The following is a 15,210-nucleotide window of genomic DNA, read 5'->3' as shown; positions in this document are numbered from 1 at the left end:
ATATTATATAATATAAAACTATATTGTAACTAGCTTATTTGCTAAAAGCTACCATTTCTAGAAGTTGAATCTTTTTTGTATGTTACAAAATGTTACCGTTGTATGTGTGTTATCGAGGAACAAATCAACTTTAAATGTTCTTGTTTTCTGTCATATTAAGGTGCATTTCTACCATACTGGTGTAGCAAGCTCTAATTTCATCTGAATGCTTATCACATGCTTCTGGCAACGTATGCTTAGGCAGGAGAGATTTTGACAAGAAAGCATGTGATTGCATGTTTAACAAGTCTTCAAACTTTGTTTTGAATTTCACCTTTAAAACAAAAAGCATTGAAGTAGGCCTATTGTTTGAATTACTCTCCTCCATTAAGTACATGAATCTTTACCCCTCCAGGCTATGTTCATTTGCATTTTATCTCTGCCACTCTTCCACACTTTTATTTCACTCTTGACCCTGTTTCTAGGAGATGTGCGAGTAAGAAGTCGGGCAGGATTTGAAACAGAGAGAAGAGGTTCTCATCCATACATTGATTTCCGTATTTTTCACTGTAAGTATTTAAAAGCAGATAAATGACAAATAAACAAAGGCTTCCATCAATTTTAACTACTGAGCCTCCAAAATAAAGTTAGCAGCTCTTATAGCAAGACCATTTTTAAAATACCTCTTAGGAAAAATCTTTCATTCTAGCTCATTACCAAAAATAGAAGTGGAAAATCTTCACTGCTAAATATTTTTTTAAAATTATAATTTTAAACTCATTGGATTTAGACCTGAATCCGTATGGAAATGAAGACTTATCTTCTAAACAGCTACTGATGTGTGTGCTGTGTGCTTACTTGGCAGACACAATCAGTTGAGGAGAATACTTTTCTGTTTTTATAAAGCAGTAGAAAGGCCCTGTCCAGGCTGATGCTTCAACAGAATTACAGTAATATCAATATTCTTGACCTCATCATAATGAATTAATATCACATCTATGTGGCTAGCACAGGTCTTTCCCATGAGAACTTTCTCCTGTGTTTTATAAACAAAGATAAAGTTTGGATGTTATTAAAACAGTGTCTCGAGATTTGGACAGTTCAGGCCTGGCCAATCAGGCCTAGGGGGAGGTTTCTGACTGACCAATCTGGGTGACCTCTGAAAAGTCTATATAACGTGGAATCAAAATAATAAATCTCTCTTTTCTTGCCACACTGAGAACCTGGGACTTTTTCTCTGCTAGCGGCTCAATAGCGACACATCTACTCAAATGTGTAGCTAGGACTTAAATTTTTGGACACAGACAAATCTTAAATAAAGGTTTAACTGTTAGGAGAAAACAGCAGCCTAAATTTTTTTGATTATGTGTATGAGGAATCTTTTTTTTTCAGAAGTGTTACAAGAAGAATATTTTTGTAGAGAAAAAAATAAAATTATCCATCTATATTGTTATAACTAAATTTGTCAGTAGTTGTGGTAATATGAAGTTTCAGTAACCACCAAACCACTATGCAGCAAAAGTGCACGGGATTTAAGTGTTAACTGAATTATGCCAATAATGAATGTGTTAAGTGTCATAAAGGCTCTATACCAATATTGTATCAGCACAATTCCAAATATTCTAAATGCAATGGAGAGGTTAGTAAGGTGATTTCATGGGAACAAGTGTGGTTGTTGTAATTACCTTATTAATAAAAATGAGTGGCAGAAACGTGTCTTATGCTCTGATCTTAACCGAAGTTATTCCTTTTAAAAGTAGATCATATCTAAAACTCTTAAACTCTTGGTTTTGTTCAAAAGTTTCATAAAAATAGGTGAGAAAACAAAGTTTGAAGAGTGTGCTGTGTAGATTTTTTTCAATAAAGAGGATAAGAGTTTAATCTCAAGTCCTAAATTCTCTGTAGAAATAGCATGCAATTTAAGAAGTACCTAACTCTGTCTTTTTGTGTATATGTATATGTGGCATTTCATGCTGATATGGGAAAATACTAACAGAAGTATTAAAAGAACTTCCTGTTAAAAGGCAGTCAACGTATGATATTGCTGTTGTCAAATTAACTATTTTCTGTGGTCCTCATCACGCTGTTTCTTTCCATCCTGATGATTGTGCATCAGGGAGATCATGACTAATCAGGAAAAGGACTTTGATACCCTTTCTCCTTGCCCCTACTTGTTCAGACACAGCCACCAGCTTTCAGCAACATCACCTGTGGTGTCTGATGACAGCAAAAAATGTTGCTAGGAGGCCCAAAACATTCTTTGGCTTTAACTTCCCTCTCAAGTCAGCTGCTGTGGCAGTTTTCAGAGTGGCCATATTGTAGTCAGATTCTTTGCTCTTCAGGATTGTAGCTTGTCAAAGGGTTGCTTCAGGCTCCTGCTACATTGTGGAGCTTCTTTCCAAGTCAGGAATTCAGTGCCATCTCTCACCATATCAGTATGTTATCTAATAATTTACAGAGATGTGGGATTCTTTTTTATCAGTAAAATGTTTTCTTTCTCTCTGCAATGCTAATTTAGTCCTGATCAGTGTTTCCTTGATTGTTTTAAGCAAAATTCATTTAGTAATGCACTATGAGACTGCAAGTAGAGAGAAGTGCCAGGAATCAGACTTGCCCTAATTTTTAGGATATTCTCCCTGCCCTCTCCTGGTAACTCCAGAAGGAGTTGATTTTGCCACATAGAGCTAAATGACTGTAAAAATATTCACCTATATGAGCAATAGTATGTGAGAGGAGTCAGTTAGCTCTTCTTTTCTTGAGGCAAATACTGAACTGAAAAGGGTCTCTTCTGCAGCTGAAGCAGACTAAACCATCTGAACGTTGCTATTTTTTTTTCTCCCCATCACAGCTGTATCCTAAACATCAGTAATGCATGGACATGCTTCCTTCATCGTGTTTGTACAGTTTCACTGAAACTTTCTTCTCCTATCCACTAGCTTTATTCTGTGGTTCTAAATATTTTGCAGTGATCATTGCTTATGTGTTTTGCAGATGACTTATATAGTGGCTGTCAGTCACAGTGCTGAAGCTTTATTGCTGTTTTGTGTTTTGCTTAGCTAACTTTGGTTGTTCACTGTTGTTTTCTTTTTCTGTCTATGATGTTTTGAGAAGAAGTTGAATGTCTTTCAGGAGGTTTAACTAATGGCATGCTGACCAGACTCTTTTCTAATACATTCTTGGTAGGCTTTTAACCCATTATTTTACAGGTAGGTTGGAAGAGTACTGAATTTTAAATGTGTTACTTTGCTTCATAACACCATTTAAGCTTGCAACTTCAACTAGTATTGGAGAAGTAAAGTTCGTGAGCACTTACTTCTAAAGATCACTTCTGTATCTTCCTAGGCATTATAAATAAGCTCAGCATCTTTACATCATTACAATTCTGTAATTGACACATGAATACTCAAATTTCTAACCTGTCTAGAAATATTCTCAACAGTAACCTCTAGGAAACTTGATTTTAGGAAGATGTTTGGAAAAATGTTGTTAGAGACAGTGGAATGGGAGTTATATCTGAGGATTATTAAATGCAGGATTTGACAGCGATCGAGCTAACTTTGTTGGATGGTAGTTTTCCTTCTACGGTATCTGTTATTCCAGAAGTCACCTTTTTATAGGTAATTGCAGGAACTACAAAGAGGAATAGTTTAAGAAACAAATTTTTATTTCAACAAGACTGCTTCCTGGTGAGTGGGGACAATCAGGATTGTATTCTTATTGGTTGGCAATTGTTTAATGCTGAATCAGCATTAGTAGTTTTTCTGTTACTGTGTTCTGTTGGTTATGCCTGTGTGGGACCATGGGCATAAACTCAAGATAGCATCTCAAATCCATAATTTCTAGAAAGGAGAGAGCAGCCACACAACTTGCTCTGAATTCACTGTTGCACAGTCAGATGCATACGCTGTAATGTTTTGTTGAATTGGCTGTAGAACACTGGATCTACTTTTCACTCCATGGAAAACAAGAAGAAAGTTTTACAATTTACTGTGAGAATGCAGCATGTACTGTTCGGTTTTCAGGGAACTTATTGAAAAAGTGATTGCAGTGGTTATAATCTGTCTTACTGTGTTCTGGTTTGCATGCTTACTTTAAAGTTTTCTTTATATTCTTCAAGACATCATAGACAGTAATTCAGTCTTAAGTGTTGTCAGAATATTTTGATAAAAACTAATATTAAACAAAACCTTTGGTAGAAGAATTGATAAATGACAGGATAAAAATACTCCATTTTTTCAGAAACAGTAAACTAGCAATAAAGTTTTAGATTTTATTTTTTTACTATTGAGAGGTTGTCAATAATGTCTTTTTATATACGTGTTTCTGTATATACATACACACACACACACAAATACACTTAAGAAATTTTGATTGAGGTGTTTCTAGCATGCACAAATAAAGGGATTTATAATGTGCCCTAACCACTCACTTTCACCTGAAAAAAAATCGAAAGCAGTGATATGTGTAGTACGTTATAGTGAGGAAGTGAAGCCAAAATGAATAAAGATCAAGTGAATAATTAAGATAACAGAAAAAATGTTGAGAAGTGTCTTATGCAGATAAAGCTGAAATTAACTGTTTTGAGCTTCCCTTTTAGAAAAGGGGTTTTGGATATAGTCTGGAAGAACTGTAGAAAAATAGAATAGTTTGGTTCTGCAGAGAAGAAACATGTTTTTTCTTCTTGCTTTTCCTGTTGTTCCTGGCCCAGAATAAGTGAGATCTTGTCAAAAGGTTTTTAGAATTCTCTTGTGCCAGTCTCATCTGAGCATACTTCTATGGGGAGATAATGATGTTGACAACACATAGGGCTTGTGTTTTATAGATAACTGAACCTATCACATCAATGAGTTAAAATAGCTTAGAAAGAAGAAGAGGGTTTGAGTTAATCTGTATATGATTGGTAACATTCAAGAATGGCTCAGTTTTGAAGAAGATAATTGCTTGCATGCAGTATAATGCTTCATGTAGGAGAGAAAACAATACGGTGGAAACTTAAGATTTCATTGAGATTTAGATGTCTCCTCTAAGATGGAGCCTTTTTAGGGGGAAATGGAAAGAAAGGAAGAGATATTTTTATAGGTGATGATACTCTCTTTCTTGAGAGTAAAAATATGTGATGAAGTTCCAGAGTGTACCTTTATTATACAACCTTCAGACTGTTTACTTGGAAATTACAGTTTGTGGAACATATATGCTGCTCTGAGATCTGTCAAATATGTCAACATATACCGTTTGCAATAATGTTTTTAACTTCACGGTTCTTAACTCACAAATCATTGGAAAAGGTTTACCTTGAACAGTGAATTTAGATTTCCCTTGGCTGAGGGCCAGAATTCAAAGAAGAGTGAAAATCCTTGTGTAGCAGCAGTTAATGATGCTTTCAATATACTATCTAGAGATTGAGATAAAATAAGCATAGTCCAGATGAATTTCAGTGCCCTTTTTTGTTTCGAGAAAATAGAGGAATTACTGGTTTGATTATTTTTAACAGTAATTGTCTGTCTTGTTCAGCAGTCTGCTGTGAAGAAGGGTGAGTTTCACAATGAACAAAGTCATGCAAGATGATTTCTGTGTGGCCACAGCTTGCAGTATTTATTTCCCTTTGAAAATGCCATCACTGAGGAGCAAAAAGCTTGTGCTTGACAGATTTCTTCAAAAGCTGCCTTTCTGTGAATGATGCAATTCTGAAATTGTCTTCTAATTATTCACAATCCAGATTATTCAAATAAATTGTGAGAGAAATTTTGACTTTGATTTAGTTTGGAGAATGCAGTCACACAAGGGGAAATCACAGAAAATGCTCTAAATACAGCTGTATTGGCCAAATGAAAAGAATGAACTTGAAGTGAGCTTGGTTAAGGAGGATTTGGGCATAAAAACTGCCAGTTGAGAATACAGAGCAGGTTTGGTTTCTTCTTTAGCTATTCTAGATGTTTATTTTACCTACAGTTTCTTCTTTCCAAGCTGCTGTAAGGTAGCCTGTGTGCTCTGGAGTCTTGCACAGGTATAGCCCACTCTGTGTTTCATCGCTGGCATAAATTTGACCATAGAAAAAGACAGAGACACACTGTATTTTTTCTTCTTTTCTCTTGAACCTCTCTAATGTGTTCCTTCTCCATGTACCTTATTTTGAAAGGCTTTTTTTTTCTTTTTTTTTTTTTTTTTTTATGCTGGACAACTTGGTAGAAAACACATAAGATTTCTTTTGTTTTCATTTCTACTTGCAGTTTAACTTTCTGTATTAAGAGTTACATAGATTGGCAAAGGAAATTCTTTTTCTGTTACCACAATGTGTTACTTTTCAATTCTTCTTATATTTCTGGTGATGAAAAATAGACAAAAAAGAAGAGTTGAGGTTCTGTCATTCCTTTACTGTAGAACTGAAGGTTTCCAGGACACCAAAGAAAGGTGGGTTTTTCTGGAAAGACAGCAAGAAGATGATTTGGCGGCGGTCTGGAATATATTATCCTTTTGAGAAAAGAGTTGAGCCATTCATTATGTGTCATGTTCTTCAGGATCATCAGTGTCTTGATGAACACAGCATAACCCATTTTGTAAAGGCTATGTTTGTATATATTTTGTATATTTGTGTTCTGATGACATTCCTCTAAATATTTAGCTTCAGTGAGGTTTCTTAGTTCACAGTATGCTGTTGTGAGCTGTATATTTGCATTGCCCATACCTAAACTGGTATGGAAAGACTGCATTGTATGTGGTTTCCTAGTCCTGAGATTATTGCAAAATGTTACTCATTCCAGCACAGGAACGGCATTGTTTAATTTACTTAATTTTGTATCTTTCCTGAGGTATTTACAGAAATACTGGGATGAGCCAAATTCAAAAGAGAGAGATTAGTAAAGTCCTGTAGATACCTTTTAATGGTGTTTTCTTTACACTTTTACTGCTGTGTGATGGCTTAGAGTGCCATTGGAGAATTGGCACTTATTTCATACTGAAATAGTTTAATCCCTGCACTTTGAATGATTTCTCTCAAATTAGCTCTGCTTTGACCAGGGAATTGACTAAAGGTCTTTCAGAAGTCTCTTCTGTCCCTTCCCAGCTAAATTATCCTACAATTCTGTGCCTCTATACTTTGCTAAAGCAGTAAAAATTTTTGTTCTGTAAGATCCTTCAGGAAAGAAGTTATCTTTGGTGGTGGTCATGCCTAGCACTTCCCCTCCATCAGGGATAATTTGTTAATAGCGTTGTGGTACTACTAGAGTTTCTTGAAAGTTAATTTTTTTTTTTCTGATTCCACTTAGTCAGAAGACATTTGCACAGCCATGTGTATTTCAATAATCCTTAATCCACGGCATATTTTCCAATGATCCTTATTTGGAAAAGGTTTATGAATGTATATATATACAGTTATATATTATACATTTAAACCAAAACAGTCTGGCTTAATATTTTTAAGCAGAAGAAGGAGTGTAGTGCCTTACAATGATGCTAAACAGGGCTTCTAGGTGGTTCTAAGGAAGACAGAAAGTATAAGGCAATTTAGACCTCAGTAGTCTAAATTAGTCTTTTTATGTAACTTTAAAATCCTTCCTAATGAAGAAATGGTTTATATAATACTTGAATACTAAATGTGATATTTTAAAATGCGGATCATGGGTGGTAAACTTACAGGAGAGTTAAACAACAGGACTTAATGTTATAAAAAATGTTCATGGATCTGATATAGTGCATTTCTTAATGGTTTAATGGGAATAGATGTGAAATTAGAATGCTTATGGGTCCCTCTAGTGGTGTGAAATGCTAGATAATACTTTCAAATTACTCATAAATTGAAAATTACTTGTATCCTGGAAAAATGCATCTTTAGAAAGGTGCATCCTTATAAAGGTGGTTATAATTGGCATGTGAAATGGAATATTTCTCTCAAATAAATATTTACAAGTAGTGGAAAATATCAGATTATATGTCAGGTTTAATGATAGTATCTGCTATGTAAAAATGCTAAATATGCAGTTCGGTTAATATGGGAAAATCGTCAGAGATTACTTCCATTAAAAGGAGATAATTCCTTCACATTTTTGGGGGAAAAGCCTCCTCTGGTGGGCCTGTGCATCTCAAAGTTCAGGTTTTACATTCAAACATAAGAAAGATCCATTGTCTCAAGTATTTTTTTTAAGGATTTTTTTTTTTACTGGCAGTGATACCCAAGATCCTCAGTTATGCTCTCTCTCTTGTTAATAGCAAAACTCAGTGCTTTTTATCATGGATAATTTCCTATTTGCCTTTTGGGCTGTAGCAAGAAAGAAATGGAGGTAGAGTTCTTACTCTAGCTAGCCTTGTTTTGACCAGATTCCTGTCAGAGGATATGAGTCTTTATCTTTTGCATTATAAGAAGATTGAAGTATGTTGCTAGGATTTAAGGTTTCCATTAATAATTAAAGAAATCATAATTGTCATTCTTCCTTTTGTGGACTGTCCTTGCTATACAAAAATTTTGAGAGTAAATCCATCAGTATATTATGATTTTATAAGGGTTTATCACTTGTCTTTACTTACTTTGTATTTTTATATTGGCATGAGAAAAATAAATATTTAATATCCCTGTGAAATGTGCTAAAACATTTTTTTAGGTTTTCATGAAGTTAAAAGATTGGGAGTGGGAAGAGAGATTAAAATTAGTGTCTTGGAATACAGATGAAATCTGTTGCATGAAGGCAACTTGTGTTATTTTATTGCTGTATATGCCTCACATTAGCAAAATAACTGATATTAGTAACCAGAATTAGTTATTTTTCTTTATTTTAGAGAGAAGAATATTTTCTTACACCAGCATCTTGCTTAAGATACTTAGAAACAAGAATATAACCATGTTAATCAAACAAACAAAAAGCCCCAGAACCTTGGATTGATACTTTGCATGATAACTCTAATTTACAAAGGAACAGGAAGAAGAATGTCACAGGACAGCTGCTGTTGAGTTGCACAAAGGCCTACAGTTCGCCTTCTGGTTCTTCACATCAGAAGCACTTCCCAATGCTGTAGCTTCCTTCTTAACATGCCTGTCAACCCAGCTTTGCTTTCTTTCTCTTCCAGTTCACAAGGCTGTAAATGTCATATTTATTTTATCATTCTCATTTGTCTATTATACTGTCCTTGGAGCAAATGGTCAGTATTGGATATTAGAAAGGCATTAAGCACGTTGAAGGTTCCAGATGGAAGAAAAGAAGTTTGGGCTGGGAGATGTTCTTGCAGCATGCTTATTCAGGAGCAAAAGCAGTACTCCATCTTTCCATGATTACTGAACCCTGATTTGGTAGGGTCTCTGAAGTTAGCATCTCATTTCATGACTCATGATAGAAGAGGGGAGACTGTCATTCTCATATTAATCATACATCTAAAGGGAATGAATGTGCCAAGAGGGAAATGCCAAGTTTCCATTCCACAGCTGTATCATTCATTCTGCCATTCGTTTCCATGAACTGGTCTTAGCGGGTCTGCCAGGACCACAAAGCACTTGGGTTTTAGATCCTTAATTTATCTGTGAGGAAAGGGCAGGTTCAGTAGCTATCAGTGTTCTGCCGCAGAAGAATATATATTCCCCTCACCCCCTTCCTTGAAAGCCAGCTATTTTCTGTTTCAGCCTTTGCATTAAATTAATAACCTGTCAAACCTCCACATCTGATTTGTCTATTCTGAATTGTCCTGGGGTAAATGTTTAGCTGTTAGAGAAATTTACTTTTTGGGTTGGTGTAGTCCCCCGAATCAGGTGCTCTGGAGCTGCAGAGGGAAGGCAAGGCTCCAGATCTCTTTTTTCATTTGTGAGTTACTCTGATAATTTCAGATCTAAAGGATAAGACATTTATTTAGTTAAGGTGTTATTACCTAGGTTGGGCTATCCATATGCAATAACTAATAGCTGAAAGGGAAGTACAAAGCCCAGCCCTTGGGGCAGAACAGCCCCAGGCACGAGCTCAGGCTGAGGGCAACCAGCTGGAAAAGGAACTGGGCCTTCTGGTGGGCACCAAGTTAAACATGAGCCAGCCATATCCCCTTTCTGCAAAGAAAGCAAATGGTATCCTGGGCTGCAGTAGGAGGAGTGTTGCCAGCAGGTTGAGGGAGGTGCTTCTGCTCCCATATGCAGCACTGGAGACGCCTCGCCTGGAGTCCTGCTCTGGGCTCCCCAGTAAAAGAGAGACATGGATACAGCAAAGAGAGTCCAGCAAAGCGTGAGGAAGATTAAGAGGCTGATGAAAAAAGGCTGAGAAAGCTAGGACTGTTCAACCTAGAGAAGGCTCAAAGGGAAACTTCTCCATGTGTACAAAAACCTGACGAGAAGGTGCAAAGAGGACAGAGCCAGGCTCCTTTCAGTGGTGCCAGTGACAGGATTAGAGGCAATAGGCACAAACTGAAACATGGGAGGTTCCTTCTGAACATCAGGAAACACTTTTTCACTGGGAGGGTGGATGACCAAGTGTTGGCAGAGTTGTGGAAGTTGGGGAGTCTCCATCCTTGGAGATATGCAGAAGCCTCTGGGACATGATTCTGGACAATGTGGTCTAGGTTGGCTCTGCTTGAGCAGAGGAGTTTGACCAGATGAACCCCATCTGGTCTTTTCCTACCTCACCTGTTTTGTGGTTCTGTAATAAGCAGTATTGCTGCTAGGAAAGCTGAAATAATGTAGGCCTTGTTTGTTTTTTTTTTAAACAGGGGGTAGAAAAAGTGGGATTAATGTGTAATAGTAGTGGTTAACGAGCTCTACAAATTGGTGGTAATTTAGAGAGTTCAAGCATATTTGTAAGATGAATAAGTGTCAATAGTGTATTGTGAAAAGTAATGATGGTTTAGCTTCACAGAAAACAAAGTAACTAATTTGCCTATCTGTGTCATCATAAAAAAAATCCTGAAGCAAGAACATGTGCAACCCCTCCTAAATGACTTACAGATAGGAGTATAGGTTGAACACAGGGCTATACTATGAAATTTTTGCATTTCTGTGTTCTGTTGTGTGCTTTGCTGCCAGAATCTGCTGTTTTACTTGTAGTACCTACATCATATTGTTCTGTCCAAGATTAATGGGTGGTACCTGTGACAGTGAAACTTAATTTGTAGCATGACAACAAAAGAGGTTTTTATTAACTATAAATCTGGAGAAGAGTACTTGAGAACAAGAAAATTATATATACTTCCAGAAAAGTGCCCATTTTTTCCTACTTTAAATATTTTGTTTTATTGAGATTCAGTGAAGTTCCTGGTTTTTGTGTGTGACTTTGTGGATATTTTAGATCATTTTATGACCTAAATATAACCATTTTGTATTATTTTTTTCAACCTAATAGTGTCAGGTTTGAAATATGGATCCTAAGGGATTGCATCAAGATTGAGGGGGAGCAACTTCTTGTCTGTAGCATATACTGCATTAGTAGCAGCAGCTGTATTGCTCCCTGCTTCTCTGTTTTGTGGGCTGGCAGTGCTCAGACTGTAACCTCATGGTAACAAATGTGCTTTGAAATATTGGTAGAGTAATGCAGCATGACAGAATCTATTTATTTGCCTGCTGTACACGAATGTTGCTTTATAAGCAACCTTTATAATATGTAGTACATCTGTTTACTTAACTGAGATGTATTACAGGTACCAGTGTCTTCAGAGGAAGAGCCCTTGGCCTTGAGAATGATAGCTTGAAGAAGGATACTTCATGTGAAGATATCTGTGTTAGCCCTGAGCTTCAGTGTCTTGAAGTGTTTCAGGCCTGTCTGAAAGAATATTCACTTGTGTCAGTTTAATCTCTGTTAACACAGGCGGTTGTTAGGGAATGGCGCTGCGTTTGATTAGATGCTGTATGATCATGCCACTGTCAGCTCTATTTAGAGGTATTTTATTAGTGTGGTTTGGGAATTCATATATTAATTTATATAGTAATATATTAATGAGCTAGCATAGAACACAAAGTAAATTTTAACTTCTGCAGGGAAAAGAATTTAAATGGATAAAGATTTATCTTACATAGAATTAAGCTGCTGTCACTAGAAATCGTTGAGGCTTTTAGTTGAGATTGTCAATAAGGCCACACCCTCCCCTGTACAGCATTTTAGACTGACTTCTAAAACAAAAGTCAAAATTCCTTGCTTCACAAACTTCAACTATGCCTTGTTCCTGGAAGGACATGAGATCTGAGCTACAGAGTTGGGATCATGTTGGTTTTGATGATCTGCAATTTTGAAAAAGAACATGTTGGCATTGACTTCCCTACTTAATACCTCTTTTTTTAATTTTATTTTTTAAAAGCATGAGTCATTTCAGACAGGATGGGTGAATATCAAGTCTATTGACTTTCTTTTGGTTATTTAAAACTGCAGTTGGGGGCACTGTTGAAAAGAAAGTAAAGGCCAAGTTTGGCCTAATGTATTTCAAAATGAGAATATCTGGCTTGTTGCAAAGGAACTGTAGCTATGTGTAGCTTGATGCTGGGTTTGCTAAAACACCTTAGGTATTTCAAGTGGAATTGGACATAAACTAGTGTCAGTTGCATGTATAAATCAGTTAACCTAATAAAAGTAAAGCAAAATATTTGGATTAATCTTTGAAAAGAGGCTGAAATAATTTTCTGTTTTATTTTCACTGTAATGGGAAACAGAATTACATATACTATGAATATAAACATCATACTTGTTTGGCAGAAGAGTGTATTTATTTGCAAAAGCACTAAAATTACTTCAGTGTGTTTAAAACTTCGGCACAGTAGAGTTAAGAGATTTTCTGAGCTCTAAACTGTGTAAAAGTAATTTGTATTTGCTCAAAGCCTGGTTGTATCTCCTGTATCAACGCACAGTTTCTGATACTCTCTTGCTGGTGTACATGTCATGTTAGGTGATTTGTTAGGGACATGGCTTGGATGTGCATACATGAGAGCAGTTTTCCAAAGATAATTTGTTTGCTGTTTGTGCTTTTAAACAATATCCATAATATTTTTGTCCTTTCAATAAGAGTTCCTTAAAAAGATAAGTTGCAGCTATGATTTAAGTATTTGTTTTTCTTCACAGGATGCTTGCACAGATTGTTTTTTCTAATCCATCGCTCTGTATTTATTATTCATAAAAATATCTGTATTTGTGCTGAAATGTTTGATACTCAAAAAAATTGCATTCTTTATACCAAACTTCCCTGAGCACTTGTCTTTTTGATAAACGTTTTTAGAGAGAGTGTTTATTTTCTTGTTTTTTGTAGCAAATTCTGAAATCGAGGTCTCTGTGTCTGCGAGAAATGTGAGAAGGTTGCTTAGTTTCCAGCGATATCTGAGATCTTCCCGTTTTTTCCGTGGTATCACTGTTCCAAATTCTTCAAACATTTTAGATGATGATTATAATGGACAAGCAAAGGTTGGTTGCTTGATTTTTAGTTTTTTTTAAATGCTTGCTATCATATATGACTATATTGCATGCTAAAAGTGCAACCAAATACAAATTGTAAGCATGGTTTTTTATGTATGCATGTATGTGTGTGTGCGTATATATGTATGTATATATGTATGTATGTATGTATATGTATATATTGTAATGAAATCCAGACAAAATTACATGGTTTGTAGCAAACCCTTCTACTGCCCACAGGTTTACTCGGATGATGTTTTTGTGTCTAGTACTTTTTTTGTTTGTTTTTGGTTTGGTTTTTTTAAAATTTTTTTAATAACTGGTGAATTAATGATGCCCTTGAATAACTGAAGAAAAAAAATGAAGAAAGGAAAATGTATCTGTATTTAAGAAATGTAATGGAGCAATTTGGACAACTCTTCCCTTTCATTTTTGGGCTAACCTCACTAGTGCAGAACTGGCAGAGTGACTGCCTAAACTCAACAAAGTGCAGTAAATGGATTTCTCAGGACATGCTTATGCCAAACGGACTTTTTCTTTGGTTGGCAATTCTAGAAAAGAAGAGTATAGCTGTAATATGCTTGTGCAGCACTAAAGCAGGGAAAGCAGACACTGAGAAGAGAGGTGGTGCTAAGGGAGCAGCTACCTGGATGAAAGGCTGCAGAACTGAGCAGGCAAAGATATTCAGGTTATTCAAGATCCCAAAGACATGTAGTGCTTTTCTGTCATCTTGACACAGAAAAAGAGTATACTTATGATACAGTGGTTGTGTCCATGCCAAATATGATCAGGCTGTGGTATAGGAAGAAATCTGTTAACCTGGATGATGGATCTTAAAAATGTACATGTAATTGAATTGTAAAAAGATATTGTTAGTAATTGTTTCTTCTGAAAGCAGAGTTTTAGCAGCTGGTAGAGAAAAGCTCTACCAATCCAATGAGAATAGGAGAAGGCAGGAATATGTTGTAAAATGTGCTGGACAGGTATTTCTAATACAGGTAGGGGAGGCAGAGATTGGGACTGCTCAACTCTGGTGGGACCTCATGTGCTGTTTGCTGTTCTTGCTCATCTCTGTTGCAGATAAAACAGTTCACATGGAGCAGCTGAGATAAGACATGCTAGTTCAGTGAGGTGAAAAGTCAAAAGCCAGGTTCTTAAATGAAAATGCTCATATAATGGCTCAAATATCTAGTGAATCATCTAGATACTGTTCTGTAAGCAGGGGAAAGAGAGAAAAAAAGGTAAAAGACTACACAGAGATTAATTTGCTAATCTGAATGCACTGTCATTCTGCCATGCTATTTCTGATTTGAACCTAATTGTTTTAAATTGCTTTTTGAGAAATTGACTAAAGGTTGAAAGGAAAATCTCCAACCAATTCTGTTGGAGATGTTTGGTTTTTTCCTTCTTTTTTTTTTTTAATTCGTAATGTGTAATGTTTTTCAGTTATCAGACAAATTTAATTATTCTTTTACTATTTTTTTCTATGTAAAAATTCTAAGGACTTGATCTGTTTCTGAAATCTTAAATGCTGCTCTGAGCTACAGGAAGATAGGCGTCTACTGATTAAAAAATGACAGCTTTTGTGTTTTCTTTCAGTGTATGCTGGAGAAGGTTGGAAATTGGAATTTTGATATTTTTCTTTTTGATAGATTGACAAATGGTGAGTTTACTTTTTGTATTTCATTTGTGTTTTGTCTTCTAACATAACTGTTGTACTTACGTTGCAGTATATGATTGCTTGTTCACTGAAAAGCACAAATTTCATCAGGTAGTACTTTTTGATTTAGTAGTCTTTAAGTCCTAGTTTGCCTGGTCACTCCATTAAAATAATGACACTGTCAGTGCTGATAATAATCATTGGTTTGTAGAAGAGACCCTTTATGTACTTTGTAGGTTGCGG

General features: G+C 35.9%; 1 protein-coding gene across 2 annotated transcripts in view; it reads left to right on the top strand.

Annotated features, from left to right (window-relative positions):
• Nucleotides 1-15,210, top strand: part of PDE7A (phosphodiesterase 7A) — a 76,523-nt gene that overhangs the window by 47,144 nt on the left and 14,169 nt on the right. For both annotated transcript variants that reach the window (XM_085052939.1, XM_085052938.1), the window contains 3 exons: nt 465-548; nt 13,165-13,316; nt 14,907-14,970. In XM_085052939.1, coding sequence (XP_084909065.1) covers nt 465-548; nt 13,165-13,316; nt 14,907-14,970 — 300 coding nt within the window. The remainder of the gene's footprint in view (nt 1-464; nt 549-13,164; nt 13,317-14,906; nt 14,971-15,210) is intronic.

Source organism: Lichenostomus cassidix, chromosome 2 (assembly GCF_008360975.1).
Source record: "Lichenostomus cassidix isolate B80296 chromosome 2, HeHo_3.0, whole genome shotgun sequence".
Taxonomy (NCBI): domain Eukaryota; kingdom Metazoa; phylum Chordata; class Aves; order Passeriformes; family Meliphagidae; genus Lichenostomus; species Lichenostomus cassidix.
The sequence above is the reverse complement of the archived record's forward strand: the minus strand, read 5'-3'. Positions and strand labels throughout refer to the sequence as shown.